At 44.6% G+C, this 18685-nt stretch overlaps 1 protein-coding gene across 1 annotated transcript in view; it reads right to left on the bottom strand.

Moving 5' to 3' along the window:
* The window catches only part of MAP4K4 (mitogen-activated protein kinase kinase kinase kinase 4), a gene marked incomplete at its 5' end in the record, with an annotated part of 164309 nt that overhangs the window by 76483 nt on the left and 69141 nt on the right, over positions 1–18685 (bottom strand). Inside the window, one exon of the mRNA XM_085321502.1 lies at positions 13830–13886. Within this exon, the coding sequence (XP_085177628.1) occupies positions 13830–13886 (57 nt within the window). The remainder of the gene's footprint in view (positions 1–13829; positions 13887–18685) is intronic.

Raw genomic sequence — 18685 nt, 5'->3', positions numbered from 1 at the left:
TTCCATCAGAGAAGGATATCAGGTTGCTTAAGCAGGATTTCCCCTTGGTGAGGCCATGCTGGCTACTCCTGATCACCTTCTTTTCCTCCACATGCCTGGAGATGACATCCAGGATGAGCTGTTCCATCACCTTTCCAGGGATGGAGGTTAGGCTGCCCGGCCTAGAGTTCCCTGGTTCCTCCTTCTTGCCCTTCTTGAAGACTACAGTGACACTGGCTTTCTTCCAGTCCTCAGGCACCTCTCCAGTTCTCCCGGACTTYTCAAAGATGATGGAGAGTGGCCTGGCAACAACATCTGCCAGCTCCCTCAGTACCCATGGGTGCATCCCATCTGGGCCCATGGATTTGTGGATGTCTAGCCTGCCCAGAAGGTCTCTAATCCTATCCTCCTCAACCAAAGGAAAGTCTTCTCTTCTCCAGACTTTCTCCCTCACATCCAGGCTGCAGGATTCMTGRSGGCTGCCCTTAGCAGTGAAGACTGAAGCGAAGRAGGYCTTCAGTAATTCTGCCTTCTCTGTATCCCCTGTCATCAGGGCCCCYGCCCCATTCGGTAGCAGGCCTACATTTTCCCTAGTCCTCCTCTTGCTGCTGATGTATTTGAAGAAGSCCTTCCTGTTGTCCTTAACATCCCTTGCCAGACTCAATTCCAAATGGGCCTTAGCCTTCCTCGCWGCATCYCTACATACTCTGACTGCATTCCTATAGTTCTCCCAAGTAGCCTGTCCCCTCTTCCACATTCTGTGTATTTTCYTCTTCTGTCTGWATTTGGCCAAGAGCTCCTTGCTCACCCATGCAGGTCTCCTGTCCCTTTTGCTGCACTTCTTACTCACAGGGATTCACCGCTCTTGAGCTTGGAGGAAGTGATGTTTGAATATTAGCCAGCTCTCCTGGACCCCCCTTCCTTCTAGGGCCTTAACCCATGAGAMTCCACCAATTATGTCTCTGAAGAGCCCAAAGTCCGCTCTACTGAAGTCCAGGGTTGCAATCCTGCCTGTTGCCATAGTTCTTTCCTGCCGGATCCTGAACTTCACAATCTCAATGTGGAGTTGTTACTAGCATAACTCAAAGGTCAGTGTTGTGCCGCTGCGTACCAAGCCTGGGGAGAAACATCTGGCTCTACACACCATGTGGGAAGCAAATAGGTGTCTCACGCTCAAGCTAGCCCTCTAGCGATAGCCAAAAGCTCAAGCAGCCATGCAGGTACTCGTTTTTAGTGGAACAAGGAGAAAAGCGTAGACAAAAGAGAGTCACCAGTACACAATAAATTATTGCTCATGAGCCAAGGTAGATCAAAACAGGCAGCTTTCAAGGAGCAGGTAACAGCTCATGAAGCCATGCTAGCTTGCAACTGTTTACCACACTCCAAGTAGCTGTTTGTACTCCAAAGACTCATGATGTATGGGCATGTTGTGAATGATCATGGATTAGGCTGCTAATCCAAAACAGGGATCAGTCCATCATGAGTGGTTCTTAATTAAGCCCCTTGCAAAGGAAAAAAACGTGAAAAATTCACAAGACAGTAGGCATGGTACTAAACGTCACTAACTTTTTTTAATCTAAAAAAAACTGAAATCCAACTTTTTGGTCTACATTGTGACTTTACAATAGGCACAATCACTGCTGTCCACCAATTATACAGCTCGTGAATATTCTCGAGTTTCCACAGCTACATTCATTCCACGCTGCAGAGGAGACCAGTTAAAAAACATCTTCTTTTTCTTCTTAAGAAAAATTTCATCCAGTTAAATGCCAGCSCATGTCAGTCCCCCTCTAGATCCAGCACTGCCTCAGGGATGCTACTGTGGCAGAAGGTTTTTCCTATCAAAGTTTATAACACTGCCCAAATCCACTGACTTATATTCTCCTGCTTTGACAACCAGCTTTTAAAATTTCAACTATCACAGAACTTGCAGATTTAAAAAAAAAAAAAAAAGAAAAAAGCAAGTGGTAAATCACCAGATGCATTATATGCAACAACGTTAAAATGAGCACTGTTTCCCACAGTGAAGTCTGCAAAAACATTTATCTTAAACCACTTTGAAACTACTGCCAAAGAAACTGATGATTTAAGTCTTATCTAATTAATATCTAGAGGAAGAAAAAGCAATATGCACGGAATTAGCAATGGTAAAAGTACAAAGCGAGGGCAGACTGGGCTTTTGAAGCAAGCATATGTCTTTCACAGGTAAACCATCTTCCCTTTACCTGCATTGAACTGTTAACGGGTTGTTTTCTTTTGCCATTCACTAGCTAAAGCACCAGCTAACACAGGATTAATTAGGTTTGTATGCCTGCAAATATAGGGCAGGGTCCAAAACGTGGTTGACCTAGGCCAGCCTGCTGTAGGTCACCTGATGACAGTCAGCTGGCATGCACACCTCCTCACCACAAGTTTTGCCCGCTCCACCATTAGCACTGACCTTGCCATCCAGCGATTCTTTGCTTCTGACATTATCCTGAACACTGGAATCCAGAATCACAGTAAGTGTTATGGAAATGGTCCAATGAAAAAAGTGAAGTAATTTCTGAGGCAGGCAAGCGGGCTAAAAATATCTTGCTGCACAGTGGAAAGTATTAGAGGGTGGGGGAATCCCTGCCTAAGAGCTTCAGACTTGGTTCTTTGTTTCCCGACCTACAGGTGTGGAGCACCACGCGGGCGCCTTCAGGGGCCACTGCGGGTGGCTCGGAAAGCCGGGGGAAGGCGCTGGGAAGGGACTCGCTGCCAGTTTTCCTCCGAGATGCAAGAGGAGACCCTGCAAAGCAACCGCTCCGTGGGTGCGGTTTCCCGTCCAGCTTCACCATGAGCTGCTGCTGCGGGGCCAGCGCCCTGCTGCGGCCTTCCCACCCCCTTGGCCTGCCTCAACCAGCCCCTCCGGACCCACCGTGAGCTGGTGCTGGAGTGCAAGCAGGAGAAAGCTAACCCATACACACATAATATATTTCTTTGCTATTTGAACTTTCTGAACTATGGGATGAGACAAATGCCAGCGGTGGCACAACAGAGAGGGCCTGAGCATGCAGCTGGGGAAGGGGGAGGAGGGAGGCAGCGCTGCCTCCTCAGTCAGGRCCAGGCATTAAATTGGCTCTGCTGCATTGCAAAGCCTCATCTTTGAGGGAAAGGACAGAAAATAGGGGGAAATCTCTCGATACTGTCACGCCTCTGTCARGAGGAAGCATTGCAACCACAACAGCGCCGTCTGAATAGTTATAAATAGGAGCAGCAACTGCTCCTCCTGCCTTTCCTGTGTGTAGAAACCCTTGGATTAATTCATATGGGTGTTTGTTTACATCTACAGCTGGATACAAGGGAAAGAGACCAGCGCTTTATGTGCTGATCCGTCCGTTTTTGCCAGAACAGCACAAATGCCAGTGGGCGAACCGTCTGCATTGCAAATCCAGGATTTGCTACGTACGCTTCCCAGGCTGTTTTAACCAGAAATGAGTGGCAGCAGCAGCTCTGAAACAGGAACCAACTTTACCCTCAGGAACTCGAGTTTGAGTGGAGACCTGTTTGACAACACAGCCCTCCCCGATCTATATAACTCAGTACAGCCCCTATCGCTCCTTGTAATTCACCCACGGCTTCATAAAGCCTTTACAACTTAAACAAGTTGTTTCAAACTGCCACAGCAGGAGAGGCTTGCTCCCACGCTCACGGCCAAGGCTCTTCGCCCGAGCAACCGTTACTTGAAGGAACGAGGGTTGCTGATTTTGCACCAGGATTTCCACCTAATTCTTACCAATTCGTTTAACACTAGAAATCAAGCGCTCAAATTCAGTTCAGAAAGGAAGAGCTACAGCGGCAAATATCCCAGCTCTGGTGAAAAACTGCAGAAACACCTTCACACATCAACCAAGAGGCTTTCGTGATGGCCTCCCCACCATCCTGCTCAAGCGGGAGCAGAAGAGACGAGGGCGCTCGACTCCTGCCGTACCTTCTGCATCAGAGACACGTTAGGTGCAGCACTTGTGGACACGATGCAAAACCCAACCGTAAGGTGCTCCCCGCACAGGAACGGTAGCTGCTTCCGCAGCCGTTTCTCTCACTTTGCAGAGACACCGCTCTCTAGTCGAAACAGTGGAGAAGTAAAGCCTGATGTGAAAAAATTACCGGGGAACCATCTGAACAAAAAGAAGGGATCCCTTCCTTCACCAGATTCCCCGTCTATTCCAAAAAACCCCACCTCTGCTTGAAGCAGGGTTTTACCAACAAGAAAGAAGGCAAGGACTGGAAAATGAAGCTGAACTGTACGTTTATTACGAAGCCCCAATCCTCGTAACACAGTGACAGCACCTTTGCGGTTTTAGTTTAGCAGCAGAAAATGTCCTCTCTTTGTGTGAGGCTACACAGAGCCCGTTCACAGGGCTTTAATCTCTTTTGGATTAAACCCAGCTAGAGGAGTGTACACAAGCCCCGTGCTGGAAAAGGGCTTTAGACATCTTCAGGACAGGAGACGAAGAGCATCTTCTCCTGAATGGATCAGCTGAACTAGTTAGCACAGCAACTTCATGGCTCTCCCAACACTCGGCACAGCCACGTGCTTCCTATTGCATACTACGAGGTCGGGCGCAGGGGAAGAAGAATGCTTTCCTGCTAGGCACAAGGGGGGGCGTTAATCGTAGTTACAGATCGGCTTAGAGTACAATGAATTCCCATATCCTTCTGCGTTAGCACTTTCCACCATAATCTCTAGTTTTAGGAACTGGKTTTTAAAACTGTGCTTTAGCCAACAACTCCCTACACGATCACTCAAACTCTTTCTTGCAATAGGAGCCCTGTCGAGGGACTTAGGGCAAATATTTTTCTCTCATTAAACATTAGAGAACAACATTGTTATTTTATATCTACAGATACATGCACATGTTTTAAAAAGCAGGCGKGAGGAGAAGATGATATGAGATAAACTCAAATGCACAATCCCATCTGTAAGCTCATAAACTAAAGAATCTGAGGAAGATTTTTGAACGCTCAGAAGTTGCTTGTGTGTGCCAGCCTGCGTGAATTCTTACAGCTGCAGCATTCACATGAAAGCATTAGAACTTCTCCTTAAAAAAAAAGAAGAAGAAAAAAAGAAAAAACAAAGTTATCTGCCTCCTCCTGCTGATGTACTACAGCACAGCGGCCAGCTGACTACTAATGGACAGCGGCTAAGTTCTGCCTACCACTGCCAGGGCAGAGGCAATAAATTTCACCCTCTCTCTTTCTCTTCTCTACGGCGTCTGCCCATTTCCACATACCGTGCTGGGAGCTCATATCTTTGGAATTTCTCTTTCGTTAAGCTTGGCTGAAGTTGGCCAGTGGATTCAAAAGGCATTTGGTGGAAAAGACGCAGCACAYAAACGCATTATCACCAAGAAGCCTCATTTCCTTAGGAAGTCAAGATAAAAAATATGGAATGTCACAGTAAAAACAGGAGGGACCCAGAGRCAGGTGGAGTTTATGAAACTACATTAACAACAGTCAAGAAAGATTACGTTTCAAGCAGATATAAGTCCTCTAAYATAAACAGCAAATTAATTCCCATACCTTTGATCCTAATGCCCAAGCCTAAATTTAGAGTGCACCTCTGTAAAAGAGTAGCTCACCCTAAAACTGTGATTTCTTGCTTGCCTATTCAGATAGCAGGAATACRCCACAGCAGCAGGTTTCAGCCTTGACACTCGCTAAAATTAAAGCACAACGCTCTGTCACAATTCTCCTTGTCTCCATTCTGTCCAAACTGACAAGAGCACACATGTTCTAGCACTGTATTGACAGAGTTGTGTTGTTTTCCCTGAGTAGACAATATGTCTGATTCACCAGTGGTAAATTGAGCTGTGCTGTGTATTTGACAGAAATTATATGAAATGCAGCCCCATGCTTTTTGTTATCATCTGCACACAAAACATTTCTGTTTCCCATCAACACTTGACCGTCTTCAGGCACTTCTGACAAACAGCGCTTGATTACACAGTGGTAAAACGCGTCGAGGTCGCCTGCATGGACGCTCCCATCAGCTCCGAAAAAGTGCTCCATCATTATGAGCAGATTACTGCTCAAAATCATGTCAGTGCAGGCATGACCAGTAGGCTAAATACGCTGATTGTGAGAGCATCCACACTCTACCTACACAGAGCTTTCATCACTTGCTCGCATTAGGGTCCCAACTTCCCTAACACAGATGCTAGCAGCCATTCCTTTGAAAAACATTTGAAAAAAATCACACTATCATTGGTGACTTTCCCAACAATGCAGGTCTCCAAATTATTGTAGGTACCAAGTTCACATATTGCAGGAACATATGGGCAGGATTACAGTTAAATACCTGAGTACTGCCTTCTTGGGAACTATAAACAGTACCCAAAAGCTGTGATTCAAGCACCTGTCCTACTCATTAAAACAACAGTGATAGTCACCATTAGCTAGCTCACGTGACTCACCCTGTGCTTCCGAGTGTGTCAGTATAGTTTCATTACCAGACCAAGGGAAATAAATTTTTAACAAAAAAGTCTACACTTGGCTAAAGAGCTCAAAACTTGCACACAAACCTTCATACGTACCAGCGCTCCCACCCCTCTGCCAATGGAAGCATTCGAAAATAGCATGCTATTTCTCAGTATGCTCTAGGTACATAAGYGCCTATTGGCCAGCAATAACAGATCTCAGCAGCACAGTTCAGCTATGGGGTATATCCTGACCATCCTCTGTTGTGCTATAGAAGGATRCTACCCGGTTCTCTTATAGCCAAGCTGTGCAAAACATAAAAGCTGTTTTCCTGAAACAAGGAGATTCGACTGCACTCTAGACTACAGCGAAGCTCCCTCTCTGCGGCCATAAATTCAGCTAGTACAGTCTAAATTACCTTACGATTTATGGGGCAGCAGTGAAACATTTTCTAGTGGATAGCACAGAAGCCTTGCACATCAGACCTGGCACGAACACACGGATGAGGGGAAGGCAGAGACAATACAGCACTCACTGCACCTTCTTAATACGGTGATTCACGATCAACCTTGAGTATGAGGCCAGCTCTTGACATCAGCTGACAAGCTGTGCAACAGGAGTACGACTATAAGAGCCACATTAAGCCTTCGCAGTCAAAGCTCTTTTACTGCTGACAGATGATAGATACTGGTGAGGCAACAATGATGCCCTCAAGGATTTTGATGGCAAAAGGAGAATATCTGTTTCTTCCAGCTGTGAAGTAGTACTCAAGTTCCAAAACAAAGCATGTTAAAAATCTGTGTGTGTGTGTATACACACACATATATGTATATATGCACACAYACAYATATATATATTCACAAGGACAACTGAAAACCAGCTGCACATGCAACCAGCTTTCCATCGGAYGGAAATTTTTCACYAAGAAGAAATTGTATGCTAGAAAAAGCAGGTATAGAAACAAACATCAAGAACATTTTACATTTTCCCTCAACCTCCGTTGCCGTTTTTTTCTCCGACCAAACAGCACCAGCACTAAGGTGCTCTTTGCAGGGAACATCGCAACCCAGCACCTTCTAACTAGCTCTCTCTAGCTGATTCAGGCTGCACCAAGCTTCCCAAGCTGGTTCGCAACAGCCTGGCCCGTCCTCGAGGAGCCTGACCCACTTCCTTGTGGAGCTCTCCTTCTCCAGCCTCCYTCTTGCTCTGCCGCTACAGAGCAAAACTTGGCATCCTCCTCCTTCCCAATTTTCGCTTCTCCAGCCTGACAGTCTTGCTAGCTACCCCAGGACTCTGATTAACAGAGTGAAAACTCGCACTTCATACAAACTGGTGCCAGCRTTGGAACCAGTTCCAGGAAAACTCCAGGAAAGTTTCTTGGATTAYGTCCAAAATCTCAAAACTGACTAAAAGCCAGGTGTTAGATGTACTTGCTTTGCTGGGAGATAAAGTCATTGTTTCTAGTTGTCAGGCTCTCTTCACTACTGGGGACCAAAGGCTGCCCAGGATTAAATGTCTTTCTCCTCCACTACACCYGTAAACTGGCAGACTAAGTGCCGATCTGCCGCACATGGACTATGGCCTAACTCTGACGTTGCAAGCGCCCCGCCAAGCCAGCTGTACTCCACTGTGCGTCCCTCTGAAGGAGGACAGCCTTTGCTTGGAGTGCAGCGTTGGTGTCCATCCCAGCAGGACATCTCAAAGAGAAGCCACCGGCACAGAGCCGACACGGCTCCGGCTGAGGCTTGCCCCATGCAGAGGTCACGCAACATGGCAAGACTACTGCAGCTCTGTGATTTTCTCCCAAACTAGATATCAGAGCTTGAAGGACCTTTTTGTCCTGCTCTGTTTTTGTCTGAACTGCCATAGAAAGCTCACAACAGCTTTTGCATTGACCCAATYGCTGGAACAGACCAGAGGTTAATCGGCTTCAGGACAGACAGGACCAACACATAGGAAAGGTGTTTACATACTGTAAACACCTTTCCTGTTTCTTCCTCTTCCACAGGACCGATTTTTTGTTCTGCCAGACAGCTGCTTGGCCAGAGACTGCAGCATTTTGCACAGACGGGAACCAACCTCGCGCTTGACAGACAAGCCTTCAGGGTGCTAGTCAGAAATTCAAAATGTTAGGTTCCCCAATCCATTTTCCACATTTCCTACGATGAAGGGACCCAGCAAAGGCTTGTGCCAGCTCTACTGACTTCAAGTTTGCTTTGGCTAGCTTAGCAGTCAGGTACAGCAACAACTGATGCAGAAAAGCTTTGTTAGGAAGCCATGCTAAGCCAGGTTAAGCAGCGTACTGTTGCCCCCACGCTACCGAGCCAGGCCCTGCTCGGCCTCGTCAGGCTGGCTTGGCCCCAGCGCTACTGCACGGGGCAGTGAAGATTGGCATTTCTCAGCCTTTTAAGGTGATGCATCAACATTTTATTTTTCCTCCAAAAAGACCAAGATTCATGATCATTTTCAGGTTTTCACTGGGGTGTTAGAGGGAAAAAATCAGGCTAAACTTCTGGTGTTTATTACTTCAGTTTTCTCCTCATTTGTTTATCTGCAAGCATGTGAAAACATATGCGTTTTATTTATCTGACTTCTTTCTGCAGACCACTTTTGAGATGCCTTATGGCCCATAGATACAAAGATCATGGGTTATAACACCATGTAGACCATAAAATACAGGCTTATAAGAATCAAAGTGACTTGCCTGCTACAGCAGATAAAAAGCAATCAGCAGAGTTGGGGAGATGTCAAAGCTTAATTCAGTAACTTTTACTGACTGGGTGGGTACAGGAGMTGTGCCGTGTTTCTATGCAAGCCTGGAGGTTTTGGTTTGGGGTTGTTAATTTTGCTGTATAACATGCGCAGAAAGGGAAAGACAAGCAAGCACTAAAAGCAACCGAACTTCTTTCATAAATCAGCAGGATACAGTATTCAGATGTTTACTTAGCACAATGTTACACAGACTAGACTGGACAAGTCATGAAACACTGGGCACAAGAGCTGAGAAATGTTGCTATTAAAAAGGCATGCGGAAAACTTTCCTAAAGGATGCCAAGAGCGAGCATGTGGGAAGAGGTAGGAGGAAGCAGCAGCGGGGGTTATAATAAATAGAAAGTGATTGCATTTTCCTCTCAAAATTAGTTACTAAATATTTCAAACAAAAGCATGTCTGGAAGTGGGACATAGGATTGATACTGGATTTGACTCTGGAGCTGAAAAGCTCCAGGAGTTAAGCAGATTCAAGCTTTCTGTTTAGGGTATAATGCAAGTTAACAGCTTAGATGCAAGTTAACAGCTTAGATGCACACAGATTTGCCAAGTAAACTTTTGCTAAGTTTAAAAATTTTTTTTTTCTTCACAAGCAAATCAGTTATTCTAACTAGACTGTGACTGCTAAATCTTACAGCATACTTGTGTTGCATCTGATAACATGGTTCACTTGGTATGCTACAGTCCTACAGTATGTAGCAAGTAACTTCTGGAAACCTAACAGTACGGTTAGTAAGCGCCCTTTATGAAGGGGTCAATCCCGGCTAAACCAGTCTCTTCTAAAACAAAGTCCCATAAGGAACTGAGACCCTACAGTAGAAAGATTAAAGACAGCCTCTAAGAGTCTCTCAAATAAGGCCTCTCCCCACCACATGCACACAGTCTGAGATTAATCCTACATATGTGCATTTCAGAAAATAATTTTTAAAGCATGTATATGCTGATAGTTCATGCTGTTCCCCTTTTACGGTCATTGAATTCATTCCAACAACAGAATAGCTTTCAATTGATGAAGGCTGCTGTTTGTTTTGTTTTTATTTGTTCTGTGCTGAAATGAAAATTTTTCACCCTATATGTGCTTCAACTTCACAGCTTCAGCTTTGATCTACAAACGCAGTTCTGTAAGAACCCTTTTCTTAATTTAAATTTAATTTTAAAATCTGCACACCTTTTCTTAATTTGTTTAGAGAGGAGGGAGGGCAAAGAGACAGGGAAGTTTTATGCATGTTGTCCCCTCAGTGTTTCAGGTAGCAGTACTAACTAGTCATAATATATTCAAAGATCAAGCTGATATCTTCAGCCCACCTCCTCTTTTCTCATCCTTATCATTATTCTTTTCAAAATGAAAATCAGACAGAAAACCACAAGACAAGCAGAAAATGGTGAAGAACACTTCAACAGTGCCATACACAGTTTGAGATAAAATGTTTCTTCCAGCTTCTCTAATTGGAGGTTATACTACCTCATTTCCTTCATGAGAACCAAAATTTCTTCAGAAAAGCATTCTTCTTGACTTTGATATTCCTTCTGTTGAGTGATCAAAGCTCTGCAGCGCAGAATTGATGTAATCTGAGTGAGCCCAAGCAAAGCAAGTATTGCAGAATTGGGCCTTGAACTGAAGATTTCTGAAGATTTTCAGAAAAATGAGAATTTGAGGTTTGCACACACAGCTTGCCAACACCTTAATGCATTACGGGCTTGGCAAAACAAGCATTGGATAAGAGCTGAGAAAAAAATAAAGTCTTCTGTCTGTTCCCAACACAGGTCAGACAAAACAATCAGATATCATCCACAGCACCAACTGAATTTAAGCCGAAAGATATAACATTGCCAGGAAAACATTTATAGAGGTACAAATCATCTAGAGCTTCAGTAGCTACCCATCAAAATCTCAATTCCAGTTTTGTAGAAGAGTTTCCATTCAAGCCCCTTCCCCCATCTGCATGTGCACAGTTACCACTCRTCTGTGAGTGCAGTCTACATAAACATGGCTTTTGAAGCAGGGTGTGAATGTAGATCTGARGCTAAGCTTCCTCCAGCACTTCTTTCAGGACAGTGCTGGTTGCAGCAGCCACATCCTCTCTCTGCCTCCCCATCCATCCCTGCGTTCTCTCCTCCTACTCTCTCCTTAAGTTGTGGTGAACTAGAATAAGGATGGAGCTGCTTTAAATGAGGACTGCCAGCCAAAGGAGATGTTCACGAAACCGCACCTCGAGGTACTCAAGCAACGGCTTGATGATTAACGCCATCTCTGGCAGCAACGTCTGTCTGAGCTATTCCTGCCCCACTGCCGTCGGCGCCTCTTTTCCAATCTCATGCCACCTTTTTCATAGCGACGGCACAACTGTTTGCAATGTCATGTGCTAAACTAGATCAGGGAACCAATCCAGGTTATAAATAACCGAGGGATAGAGAAGCGTGAGGGTATTTTTAACCTAGAAGCCAGGCCTGTTCACTGATCCAGTTCACCATCTGGCCYCAGAGGCAGTTGTGCTGGGAGGCTGCACAAGTGCTGGATGGCAGACGGGGAACGAATGGCCGCGGGCAGCAAGAGTGGATAGAAACATCCTAGGGCCGCATCTGCCACTAAGAACCCGGTAGATGGAATAGCATCGCTCATGCCTAGTGTTAGAAAGCAGAGCCGACTTAGCATGACTTGAAAGAATTTACACCATGTTTTTAGCCTCTAGAGGCATATTACTTTGAAGCAAAGCATGTGAACCACATTGGTAAAGAACTATGACGCTTCTAAGTTGCATGGGGCCAACATGTCAAAACTCTTCAACATGTCAAAACTCTTCCCTCTGACTGCCCTTAATCCTCTAAAAAAAAAGTAATAATAAAAAACACTGCTCTGTGAGATAAAAAAGACAGTGTTAATACAAAATTAGTGTTTCAAAAACTGTCAAAAATTACAGAAAGTTTCAAAACATAAGCCATCTCCTGCAATATGAGCTCAGCCATACCATGCACAGCATTTTTCAATTCTTTTCCTTTTGCTCTGAAACTTCTCAATTACAACCATTTGTGATTAATATATACTATTAAAAACAGAGAGTGTGTGCAGTACAGCCAAACTTAATGTTATGGAGGAAGCTTTCGTTCTGCACAGTCCAGTAAACTGCCTTATTTAAAACTGCTTGCTGCACAATGGAAGTATCTGCTGCGCAAAGCTGCTGGGCAAAGAATATTCACTTTAAGTCAATGTACCTTCATCCTTCCCTGTTTTGTCTATCTYAACTGCAGCAAAATGGTACTGCCTCTTCATGAAGGCAGTCTTTGAAAATCTCCAGCTGAATATTGATTTTTATCAGGCTATCTTACAAAGTAAGAATGTCTTGCTCTTGGCAGACACAACAGCTTAAGTTAGAGATCAGCAGTCACACTGCATCGACTGATCACAAGGAGATACAGAGATATCACTGAAGTCCTATCAGTTGACCTGTACCTGCCTTCTTGCTTCCTTCTCCTGCCTGTTTTCCCACAGCTCCTCATCCACACTCTGAGAAGCCTGTGTCCAAGTCCATTTTTACTTGTTGGGGCCTATGCACACACTATCAAAATATATAACATTCTGCAGTGATAACCCTGTAGGAGTTTATGCTTAATATAATCAGCTTCCCAAAAGACCTCTGCTTCCTGCAATGCACACTCTGAGCACTGCCTTATATTAGGGGTAAATTATGTTAAAAATATGTTCTTAATATATTCCTTAAATATAAGATTGAGGAGTTTAGTAAGATGCTTAGTTCCAAGATGCACAACCTTTCTTCAGAAGTGCACTATCAGTTAAATGTTGTGCATATCACACAAAAGGACCTCATCTGATTTTAAATTGGAAGCTGTTAATTTACAGATGTAAATCTATATAACACAAATGGAATCAACACGGAATAATGCATGCTTTTTCTGATTTGTTTTAAAAATGTACTTTACATTGATTGCTTTCTGAACAGCATAGCCTACACATACAGGACATCTAAGGATTCAAAAACAGGCATATATTTTTTATTTCTTTGACTGGGTTAATTTCCTGTCTTTCCCATCTAAAACTCCACAGTAAATCCCTCTGGGTCAGTTACAACTACTACTTTACACTGCTGATTTCTGCCAGCAATCTGCTCATCATTCCAGCAGATGTTTCTGCTTTCAGGCTTCTGGGRACTTTATTGGACCCATTTCCTTTAAATAAATGTATACCCTTTTTAGGCTGCAAATGTACCAGGGAAACTACTGTCCTCTACTTCAAGCAGCCTCCTCACCTCTTTCGTCTGTAAGGCAGATGCAAGAAGAAAAAGAAAATAAAATAAAGAAAAAAAGAAAACAAGAGGGAAGTGGGGAATCTGTCCTTTCCTCCTCCTTTCTTCTGAGAACTTTCTGAAAAGGAAGCTCGTGCTCCTACGTTCTGGGACCAGTCAAAGCAATTGGTGTACAGGGGCCTCTGGCCCTCACGAACACATAGAAATCTCATAAAAGGCATATGAGCTTGACAGGTCAGGTCCTACAAACAGCAAGCAAACGTTCAAATGCGAGAATGATGTCCTTAAAAATAAGTATGACTTAAGCCATCCTTATGCCAGCCATTACTGTTCAATTTTAGTCAAATTGCTAAMATAGCAGAAGGTTTCTCTACTCACCTCCGTAACATCCATGACTTTGATGGCTGCCAACTGACCCGTTTTGACATGCCGACCCTGCAAAACAGAGAGAAACGTCAGCACCGGTGTGGTCACCCCACCACCTCAACACACACAGAGCAAACATTCAGACAGCAGCGCCTGACACGGGGTTTTCCCCATCGCTGCTGGGCCCTTCTCTTCTGTTACTTCATGTTAAGAACAATAATTAATCCAGATAGCTAAAAAGAAGAAAGTTTCTTTTTAAACTGTTCTTACACAATATCTTGGAAACTGGTTTTTTCTCCACATTGAAAGGATGATTAGAAAGATTAAACACAAAAAGAACGTTTGTACAATTTCCTTGCTGTTTACTTCTTACAGGACATTGCATTGACATTCAAGAATAATTATACTCCAAGAACCGCACATTTTAATTCCAGGCATTGGTGCTTGGCACCTGGGTGATAYTTCACTGGGTAAACACAAGCATGCTCAGGTGGTTAAAAAAAAAAAAAACAGTTCTCTTTGGTTTGATCTTCGCAAGGCAGGAAGATGACAATATCTCTCCCCAGCCACCCCACACTAAAGGTACACGCACTCAGTGCACCCTGAGCTGAATTAAGAGATCCCAGCTACTGCGAGGGGGGCTCTTATCCCTCCCTTACCCCACTGCCTTCCTCCCTTCCCGTCATATATTTTTCCGATAAGCATCAAGCTCATTCTGGTGCTCACCTGATCATGTGATAAGCTGATTTAGGTCACTAAAATGGCAGAAAGTTAACAAAGGGGAGAGAAAAAAAAAAAAAAAAAAGCCTGCAGGAGGAGCAGCAGATGCAGATCTGGCAAACGGAGCTGGTCTGCTCTGCAGTCAGAGGAGAGCCAAGGCTGGCACAGGGGAGCGCGTGGCTGGGAGACGGGGAGCAAGGCGGCTCCTTCCAGCCCTGGTGAGCCGTTAATTCAGCTCAGCTGACTCRTGAAACCATACCCCAAAACTTTATTCTCCAGTATAATTTTACAGGAGGTTGGGCCATATAAATTAGCTATTTTTTTAAAATAGGCACTTAGCAATGGTTTTAGCATGAGTATTTTCCTGCCCTTCCCTTACACACAGCAGTCCACACAGACTTCCAGTCAAACAGCCTGATCTCCCAATGCTTTTCCCAAACCCCTTTCCCCAGTTTTCCAGGAAGACGCATACCAACTGCCTTTCTAGATTTCTCCTCACCCACAAACAAGGAATGAGAAAAAAAAAMCCACACACACACACAACAGTACATTCCACTAAACTCATAGTTCCTCTTTACAGAATCTTTTTTCTCACCAATTCTAAGTTTCCCAGGCAGAAACCCACACATGTATATATATTTTTTGATGGACATTAATGATACACTTTTTCCTGGAGTAACTTCGTATCTTTACAGTTTTCTCAAGGTTGGCACTCCAGAACCAAAGCACTTCAAAAAACTGGCTTATGCAGAATAATCTAGACCCCTTCATACCTTTTCACATCTACCATGTAGGTAACATCCACTTACTGCTGGTGCATTACAAAGAATTCGGATCATGTGCTACAAAATCACAGCCCCCATTTTCTTTTACAACTTGTAAGTGCTGCACTCTCCCCTTATTAACCAATCCACATGCTCTCTATAAATAAATTACTCTACCCAGGCTTCTGCCTATTCTGTAAAGTCTCTTTATTACATGCATTTCTTTTTATAGTTTGGTCTCAAGCTAGCTTGGATTTCGAAACAAAGCTAGGGTCCTAATCTAATGCAATGGGCAAGGCTGACCTTACCTTCACCTTACTTCTTTTTGAACCAAAGCCTTTCAGCAAGCCTGGGAGAGCTATAACTCAAGTTTCCTATTTTGGACCTCTGCCTAATGGCAAAAGCCTGTGGTCCTCTCCTTAAGAACTACCACCACCAAGGGAAGAGGAAAAAAATGCATCACACCCTGGTGGAAAAACGCCTCCTCTCTTAGCTCTACCCCTCTTTTCCACTGCTCTGTGGAAGGAAGAATGCAGTGTAACATGGTTTGAAGTACAAAAAGAATATGCTAAAGATAACAGAGGAACAAGGCCATCTCGGGGGGGGGGGGGGAGGCAATACTGAGGGGGACTGAGGAAAAGGAAACTTTCTAAAAACTCGAGGTATCATTCAGTGTTGATTCTGCAAAAAATCAGGGATGCTAAAACGGTGGCAGAACACACTCAGAATATAAAAAGTGGCGCACAGAAGAACAAAGAATGTAGCGAGAAATCCACAGGACACCACTTGTTTTACGGAAAGTTTGCTTTACTTGTCATTTTGAATCTATGAACTGCTGCTGGGCTTGTCATTTCCAGAGAGAAGCCTGAAGTTTCCCAGGGCTCAGTTTCACAGCTTTGCTGGAGAAGACATTCCTCTCTGTGAGACTGGCCCGCTCCGGATGACTAATACACACCATCCCAACTGTCCTTCCCCTGCAGCTTCACGGGCTCCTGCTGATGCCCCTGCCATTCTCTCCCAAACCTTGGGCCACAGCAGAGCGTGGCTACTGCTAGGGTACTGCCTTGCCGTTCCTCTGGTGGGGAGGGGAAAGGCTTCTCGATAGCCCTCCTAAGGGACYGCAAAGCAGGGGAATTGCAGACTGTGGGAAATGTGGGATTCCCAGTATCCCAGGCCAAATTTAAACCCCGGTCGTCTTCAGAATATTGTCAAAAGTTACTCCAAATACTCTCACAACGTATGGAGCACATCAAATTCTAAGTATCCACAATGTATATGGGATAGTGGGGGCCGGGGGGTGGCATGACAAATTGATTTATACGCGAGAAGTAAAAGGACAGTTTGAAGCCACATTCATCTTATTAAAAACATTTCCAGAGGAAGGAAAGCAAGCAAACATCCCAAGCCCAGCACATAAGCATGAGCAGAGTTTTTGTTTGTTTGTTTATCTGCTTAAGAGCTCTGCTCAAGAACGGACTTGTCAAACTATTAGCACACTGGTATAATTTTGCTTGCAACATGAAAGAGCTAAGTATTCATGCTTTGGCAACTGCTCTTCAGGTTTTCATAGCCAGCTTCTGTTCTGGAAAGATTGGTTCAACTTCAAATAAATAAATAAATACAATCAAAAGGGGCTGAATGCTATGAAAGCACTGTAGAAGTCACAGATGGAAGAAACCCTTCAAACTCAATCTACTTGGATTAAAACTTTTTCAAATCCAACTCCCAAGGCACTTCACAAATGTGGTAAACGTCGAGGCCCCATCCACACACCCACTCGGCAACACGACCGCCCGAAACTCCAGTGGGACAGCATTTTTCTTGCAGAATGACACCCCTGTGCTAGCGCTGTCTGGAGTCGYGGTGCCTCAGGGCCTCCCAGGCTCCCCCACCCCCGTGACACAGGGCGTGCAGAGCTTCTCAAGACATCGTGTCTCCCAGCAAATTGGCTGTAATCACCGTCCAAGCATCCGAAAAACGTTGGGAGATTGCAAAACGCTACCCGTGCTGGCTGAAAACAGCGGGTTCTTAAAGCATCACTGCATGTCAAATCTCGAGACACTGGAGATCGCTGGATAACTGTCCCCTGGACAGCAAGTGACGTGCAGACGTGACATCTGCAACAAGGACAGCGATCTGGACTCCGCTAACCGCAGGACGGCCGACCCCAGCGCCAGCTGGCCGAGGTGGCTGCGCCGTTTGCCCCGGGTAGCAGCAACTAGCGATGGAGGCTACATCACCTCGGGAGCGAGCATCCACCCGTTCACCCCACTGCGGGGCAGGGGCCGCGACGAAAAGCGAGCACCGGCACCCCAGCGTGGCTTCCTCCCCAAGGGACAACCCCACAGCAACAAGTTCCCTCCGCACAGCCCACGCCAAAGAGCTTATTAACCAAAATTTCCAAACTGCTTTTTGTTKCTTACACGTTCTCCTCTCCTACCTTCCTTTCTCTTTTCTTGAGTCTATTTATACAAAAACACATCTTTGTTCACCCCTGGAAGAAATGTAAGAATACTTCTGAGACGACCACTGCACGGTTCTATTTTTAAATTATCCAAATACAGGGCTGGGATGAGCAGGTCAATCGACTCAAGCGTGCTCACCCCAAACCTTGTGCTGTTTCTTCTCATGTGGATGACCAAAAAAAAAGAAATCATTCATATATGGAGGATTTTGAAATGCAGTTCTCAGCAAACGCGCCTCATGGAGAGTTAAACTCAGAGCAACATTTAACTGGATTTTAAACTGAATCCGCTACTTAAACATATTCCCAAGCAYGTCCGATAGCAACATGCTGTTTATTTCTCTTCTCGGTGGGCTTTTTGCATGCCGAAAAGCTTTGGGAACAAGAGGAATCTCTGGTAGACTGCCAGGATCTGCAGAACACTGAACTTCAGTCCTGCCCCCACTCTCAAAACCAGTTAATAGACCTACTTCTTGCCTCTTCCTTCCTCTCCACACAGTATTATTGTCAAATTTTTGTTTTGGAAAGGTTCAAAGACAAGTACTGTTACATGCTGAATTTTGTTGGTGTTTTTTCCCCTCCTAAAATGCCTTAATATTAAAGAACTATACAAATTAAATGAAAAAAGAATCCTAWCAGCTTATTTTCATTCTCATTTCACTAATGACCAAGTTATGTACCCCATGAAAACTTAAATCTCCAAATAAACACAGCACTTCCATCCTATGTAATTATGTGTCTTTGGGAGGACTGTCTCCAGAAGTCTGCTCCCCAAATAAATGGTAAGAAAGTGAAATACAGGACAACATAACAATTTAAGCAAGGAAAGCAGTATACATGACTCATAACTTGCAAACTTGCACATCACTTCCCTGCTCCATGCACACCATTAAGTCCTTGGAAGACCTCAGCAACCTCCC

The sequence above is a fragment of the Rhea americana genome, unplaced genomic scaffold (assembly GCF_003343005.1).
Source record: "Rhea americana isolate MKP2758 unplaced genomic scaffold, rheAme1 scaffold_7, whole genome shotgun sequence".
Classification (NCBI taxonomy): domain Eukaryota; kingdom Metazoa; phylum Chordata; class Aves; order Rheiformes; family Rheidae; genus Rhea; species Rhea americana.
Note: the sequence above shows the minus strand (reverse complement) of the source record. Positions and strands in the feature narration are given on the sequence as shown.